This window comes from Gordionus sp. m RMFG-2023, chromosome 2, assembly GCF_954871325.1.
Source record: "Gordionus sp. m RMFG-2023 chromosome 2, tfGorSpeb1-WG-v2, whole genome shotgun sequence".
NCBI classification, from domain to species: domain Eukaryota; kingdom Metazoa; phylum Nematomorpha; class Gordioida; order Chordodea; family Parachordodidae; genus Gordionus; species Gordionus sp. m RMFG-2023.
This window is the reverse complement of record NC_088776.1, coordinates 31,344,412-31,351,918: the sequence shown is the minus strand read 5'-3', so window position 1 is coordinate 31,351,918 and position 7,507 is coordinate 31,344,412. Positions and strand designations below refer to the sequence as shown.

The 7,507-nt window shown below is 28.3% G+C and overlaps 1 protein-coding gene across 1 annotated transcript; it reads left to right on the top strand.

Annotated features, from left to right (window-relative positions):
* On the top strand, positions 1–1,236 carry LOC135924255 (piggyBac transposable element-derived protein 2-like). Its single transcript, XM_065459307.1, has one exon. The coding sequence runs from the start codon at positions 1–3 to the stop codon at positions 1,234–1,236; it is 1,236 nt and encodes a 411-aa protein (XP_065315379.1).
* Positions 1,237–7,507: the final 6,271 nt, after the last annotated feature.

Sequence of the window (7,507 nt, the reverse complement as noted above, 5' to 3'; positions counted from 1 at the left end):
ATGACCCTAAATCGCTGGGAACAAATCAAATCATTCATTCATATAAATGATAATGACAAATTTATTCCACTTGGAAGTGAGGGCCATGACCCACTTCATAAAATTAGACCCTTGATAACTATAACCAATAATATACTAAAATCTTTATCGATAGGGGAAAATATTTGCGTAGATGAGCAAATAATTCCATACAAAGGGATGAGCAGATTAAAGCAATATAACCCCCAAAAGCCCAAAAAATGGGGCTATAAAGTCTTTCTACTATGCGGAGATGATGGCCTTCTCCATAATTTTGAAGTATACTCTGGGAAAATACTACCAGCGGAAGGATTGCCTGATGTTGGAGCAAGTGGCAATGCTGTGCTACGTTTAATTTCTTATATACCACAGCAAATTAATTATAAATTATTTTTTGATAACTGGTTTTGTTCACCAAATTTGCAAGTCGTACTCGCTCAAAGAGGGATATTTTGCGCGGCCACGGTCAGAGGTAATCGACTACCAAATATCAACTTCCCAACAGATAAGGAGTTGAAAAAAAAAGGACGAGGATTTTTTGTTTCAAAAAAAACAATAATAAACGGGGTTGAATTAAATTCAGTGAAGTGGCACGACAATCGTGCTGTGACCTTATTGAGCACTTTTGTAGGTGCACATCCTCTTATCGATTGCGAAAGATATGATAGAAAAAAAAAGGATAAAATAATGATAAAATGTCCAAACATTGTTAAAGTTTATAATAAATCAATGGGAGGTGTAGATCTTATGGATTCTTTACTTTCATTATATAGAATTCATACCAAATCAAGAAAATGGTACCATCGAATTTTATTTCATGTATTCGACATGTTACTTATAAATTCTTGGTTGCTATACAAACGGGATTATAATAGTATATCAATAGCAGGCAAGGATCGATTAAGTTTGTACAATTTCAAAATTTCGGTGGCGGAAGTCCTTTGCAAATATGGCAAATGCACTTCAAACAATATTCCAAAACGAAAATCAGTTCAAACTGGTTATCGGGAAAAATGTAAAAAAGGACCAGCTCAATATTTACCACTTCAAGAGGTTAGGAAAGACCTCACGGCTCATTGGCCAAAATATAATGATAAGAAGGGTAGATGTAAAATGCCAGGATGCTTATTTATAACAAAAGTATCTTGCAAAAAATGTGGTGTATATTTATGTTTTACGCCCACAAATAATTGTTTTATAGATTTTTATGAAAATTAAAATGTTTAAACCTTTAATATTTGTTATATTTAAATAAAATTTTATATATTTATAGTTTAAAGTACAATAAAAATTATTGTGGAAATAATTGAAATTTGTATCCTTAATTGCATAATGTGTATTTAAATCCACATACCGTTCATCTTCTAAGAAATTTAGAATTTTTTTTAAAAAAGTGACATAGTATCTAGAGAAATAAAAAATCTAGTTTGCCAAAAAAAAATTATTCTAACATAGTACATGCAATACAGGGTTAAAAAAGTAAAAGTATCTTTCTATTATAAAAAATTGTTTCTTTTATATAAAATTAACATCATACGATTATAACATAATAAATATCGCCGTAATCAAGAAATGAACGTTTTCGTATAACCTTAACCTTAATGTTATTTAATTTTTGGTATCAACTTTCCCATCATCTTAATTTTAAATAAATCGAGGGAGACTATATATCTCTAATGTTAAATTATTATTTATTTTATACATCATCGGGATTCGAACCACTGACTTAACGTTCGATAGACAAACGTTCTTTCCAGTCACCACCCTTCTATATTAAATTTTGTAATTCAATTTTTCTTATATATGAAACTATATTATGATAAAGTAATTTAAATATATCAATATTTATCTTTTTTATTGGAAGCTCCAGGCTTGGGAAAACAATTTCAAAATTATTATCGGTTGGCCAGGTTTGAGAAATTTTTTTTTAAATTATAATGGGTCGGGCTGGGCTTGAAAAATATTTTTATAATATTTTTTTTATTGGAAGTTGAAAAAAATTTCATAATTATTATCGGTTGGCCAGATTTAAGAAAAATTTTTTAAAATTATAATGGATTGGGCTGAGCTTGGAAAATAGTTTTATAAATTATTTTGGGCTTTCAAATTATTATCAGCTTGGACGATTGGGAATTTTTTTATTATTAATTATGGATCAGACATTGATTTTAAACAAATAAACCAAGTCCCATAAAATCTGATTTTGATTGTATTTTCAAATTCATTATGATTTTTTAAAATATTTTATTCCAGTTCTCAACTACTAAAATTATTATGATCTTTGGTTGGGGTTGGGGAAATTTTTTCAAAATTATTATGGCCTTGGACCTTGCTTTAGAATTTTTCAATATTAAATAATAGGCATAGATGATCAGTGATATTTTAACAAATATTATTAATATGGGTAAAGTAAAAGCTTTAAATATATTTTGACTCAAAATATAGCATCTAAACTTAGTTTTAATGGATTGGACCTGACCTGAAGGTAGGGGGTTATAAAGAATAAAAATTGGATATTATTTTCATATAACAGGTAACAACTATCATAAGAGTAAGGAGATAATTCCCATTCCCCGTCATTTTTGACGGAGTCAGCAATGCTGACTAACGGGATCTCTGGCACGCTTAGTTATATATTATATTGCCCTTCAAGAAAGAAGGAATGATAGATGAATCAGAAATTAAGAATATCTTATGAGCAGAGTTGTTAAAGTAGCGCGCTACTTTTTTAAAAAGTAGCTAAGTAGCTAGCTACTTAGTTACTTTAAAAAATATAATGAATGTAAGTATAAGCACGAAAATTTAAATATAATACCATAATTAATTATAATTTTTATGATTTATTATTTAATTTTGAAATTGAAATATATTTTCAATTTGTAATTAATATTTTCAATTTGTATTATAAACCTAAATCACCTGTTAATAATTTAAAATGGTATCGCATATGGATATCCAAATCGTTGAAAGTGATTCAGAGTCAGACAATGATATTAATGAAATGGAAGATACCAGGGAAAAAAATAATATTCATAGTCATAGCAATACTTTCCCATTCCCTAGATTTCAAAAATTTTTCAAGATAAATATTAATACAAAAACTGGCTTCAAATTTATATGTTTAAAATGTAAAAAAAATATTTCCTCAAATCAATCCAGTAGCTATAACCTCAAGAAACACCTAAAGGTAAATTATCATTTTTACATAAAATAATAATATTTGTTTTATAAGACTGTTCATGCTAATTGTTTTAAGAAAATTGAACAACATTAAATATATTTGACATAAGTTAATCCACATCCAAAAAGACTAATTCCATTCAGACAAAATTAATTAATAATACAAATGCTAATATTTCTCAGAAATTAACTGATAAAGTTATTGTGGATTTTATAATTGATACAGCTCAGCCAATGTCCTTGGTTGATAAACCATCATTTACTATGATGATTAAAACTTTATCACCTAATACAACTATTTTATGTCGCCAGACACTTGTGAATAAAATAGCAGATAAGTTTAAATTGATGAAAGATGCTTTAATAGTAGAATTATTAGAGATATCTCATATATGTACCACGGCAGATAGTTGGACACCTAACAGAAGGTAAACACTTATTTATATTTATAAATTGATCTGATTAAATATTTTTAGAGCTTATTTGGAAATCACAGGCCATTGGCTAGACCCTAGGACTTTAAAAAGAAGATCAGTAGCATTAGCCCTCAAAAGAATAATAGGATGCCAGACATACGATGTACTTGCAAATAAAATTATTGACGTCCACAAGTCTTTTAGGATTCATAATAAAGTTTGCAAGATGGTGACTGATAATGGGTCCAATTAGCTGAAGGCCTTCAGTATTAGAAATTAATTTTTAAAATATTTAGAGTAATAAAATTAAATCAAGTAATAGTTAAGTTATTAATTAAATTTTTCAATATTTATTTAAAAGTTGTTTAATATTTCACATTATATGTAGAATTTTTATTAACTAAATACATACATATTTTAGTAATATTATATCATAATTTATATCAAATTATAAAAAAATTAGTGAATTTAACTAATAAAATTTACAACAGAGATGGATTATTTCATTAGTTTTTATTGCATAGTGTCATTGAGCTTAACATTTAATATGATATGGTTATTGAATATTTCATGGATGATTAGATTTTTACTATATTTATTTCTTATTAATTAATATCCATCAATTTATATACAGTACAGGGAATTCAATGTATTCATTTGATAAAATATTTTTACTTAGTTACATCATAATTCCTGAGGTTAAAATTTAGAATAGCAACCTAATGATTTTACCACTCCATTTTTGATAAATATCACTACACATTTCTATTAAAAACGGGATGAATAATTTATTCTATTTAATATGAATATAGAATATTTGGTGAGGATAATGCTGAAGTGAGACACAGAGAAATTATTTAGTAAGGCAAAACTGATACTTTCTGATCGTCGCAATAGACTTGGGATAATATTGAAATGATTTTATTATTAAAATTCAACAAATTACCATAAATATTTAAAATTTATTACATAAATTTTTTTATAATCAAAATAACTATATTTTAATATTTATAAATGTTGATTTTTATATATTATTTACTATACAATTACATTATATGCAAAATAAAAATAGGAGCTAATTTTTTTGACAAATAGCGATAGCGGTAGCGCGCTACTTTTAAAAGTAGCGATTAACAACTCTGTTATGAGGTGTGATTCACAAATTTACTTCTTTTTCTCCTAAATTTTAATATTTTTATAAAATATATTTTAAGTATATTTAGTATTAGATATACAAACTAATTACCCCTCAACCCCGTCATTCTTGACGGGTTATTAACTAGTGACATAATAAATATCGTCTGATTGTAATCAACTTAAATCATTATTCAAAAATTTATTTAAACCAAAATTATTTTTAAATAACAAATCGTCTGATATTCACCAAATCTCAATTATATATCTTTTCTTAATACATCGTCGGCTAAATTAAATTTTTTTTTCTCTTTAGCTTTCACCTTTTCTGGTGGTAAGCTCCTTCAATATCTCTCTCCACTTTATGTTATTCATACTATCTCTTTTATCTAATTTATACTTCTTCATATTGGCTCTAACTTTATGGCCCCATTAAAGTTTTGGCCTTGCTCTTTTACGTTTGCCCATCACTTCCAAACTCTCAACCTTATTTCCTTCTCATTGTGTGCCCATACCACCTAAGTCTGTTCACCATTATTTTAGTCTTAATAGGCACTACCTTTAAACTTCCTACTATTATTGTACTTCGCACCTTATCCTTTCTTGATACCCGAGCAATCATCCTCAGCATTCTCATCTTCCATAGTTTGTAGACTTCTCTCGTCTGATTCAATTGGTTGGTCATGTTTTCGAACTATATAGAATAGTTGGTTGTACTATGGATGTAAATCTTTCCATTCGATTTATGACTCCAGATAAAGATCTCCACTTTAACCACCCTTGATTAATTTTACTCTTTATCTCTTTCTCTATTGTGCCGTGTTTGTATAGTGGAGCCCAAATATTTACAGCTTTCAATTACCGATATCTGCCATCCATTTATATCAATGCTCTCTGTTTCATCCCCTCTTATCACCATATACTCCGTCTTTTCACTATTTACTTTTAGTCCGTGCTTTTTTAGGATATTTATCCAACCAACTAATCTTTATATCATTTCATTTGGATTCGGCAAGTATCACAATATCATTTTCAAATATCATATTCCACGGGACTGTTTGTGGTATAGACTGTGCTAATACATAGATTACTGTTATGAAGAGAAGTGGGCTGAGAGCCGACGCTTGATAAACTCCCTCGGCAATGTGAAGCCTGTTGATTTATGGCCCATATACATATCCTGTACTATTTTTATATATTTTTCGGGAACCTTTCTGTGGCGTAGCGCATACCAGATAAGTTTTCTTGGGATTCTATCGAAGGCCTTTTTTAGATCGAGAAAGACTATGTGTAGCATTTTGTTCTTTTCTCTGTATTTTTCACTCATTTGCCTAATTGCGTGGATTGCATCAGTTGTTGATCTTCCAGTCATAAAGCCAAATTGAGTCTCTCCTATTTCGATTATGTCTCTTAACCAGGAACCCGGAGTGAACCGTAACGAGCCGTTAAACCATTATAAACCGTTATAAATATTTTAACTATAACCGAACCAATATAATAATTTTTTGAAGGAGTAAAAAAAAACCTTTATAAAAAACGATTAAACCGGTTTAAACCGGTTCAGTTTTTATATTTTAGAAATGGAAATAATTTGAATGTCCAAAATTATACAAACTTGCTCTTACTGGCTGTTCCCGCAACATAAGTTTCTGTAGAAAGGGCTTTTTCGGGGCTAAAATTTGTGTTATCGTCACAACGAACAAAAAGGAATCCATTTATATTAGAAAATATATTACTTATACGTTCAAATAATATATTTAAAAATGAGTTATCTTGAATCATATATTTTTTTTATATATAATTCATAGATGCTTTTAATAAAAATAAATTAGAAGATGGTGTTGTTTCAATAAAAAAAATTTCTAACCGTAATGAACCTTTATAAACCTTTATAATTAGCTGAACCGAACCGAACCTTTATAAATTTCTTCTTAAGAACCGTAACCAAAACGTAACTGTTGTAATGTATACTTTTTTAATGTATTTTTATTTGAAAAAGTGATTTATTTTAACAGATGTATTAATTTTTATGTAAATGACTGATTATATTTATTACATTAACGAAATTGTAAAAATCACTTTTTCATTTTTTATAAACTTTTGATTGAATTTAATTTTATAATAATAAAAAAAATATAAAGAGAAAGTTAACAAAATTTTATCTCAGAGTATCGCCATCAGAGGCGATACTCTTATTCCAATAAAATACATATGTTAAATTAAATAAAATTTCAATAATTATATCTGAATCCCCATTAATTATAAAACGATGTAGATTTTTTTATTCAATTTATGAAGATTTATTCTTTTTATTTGATAAATATGTAACTAACCATTATAATTTTTTACATACTGAACCGTAACCAAACTGAACCGTTATAAATAACGGTTCGGGTCCCTGCTCTTAACCTTTTTCTAGGATTCTTTCGTAAAGTTTAAGACAGTGTGACATTAGTTTTATGCCCCTGTAATTTTGACAATTGTGTGGATCCCCTTTATATTTGAAGATAGGAACTAGATAGCTCTGCCTCATTTTTGAGGAATCTCTTCATTCCCCAATATTTTATTGTACCGATTTGTCAGGAAATGTATTCCATCATCTCCTAGTCCTTTAAGGCTTTCTATTGGAATATCATTTGGACCCCTAGCTTTGTTGTTTTTCATATGCTAGAGGCATGTAATTATTTCTTGTTCTGTTATTGGCTGTATAAGGTTTTGACATGGGGAGTGTTCATCTAGATGTAGTATGGGGATTAAAG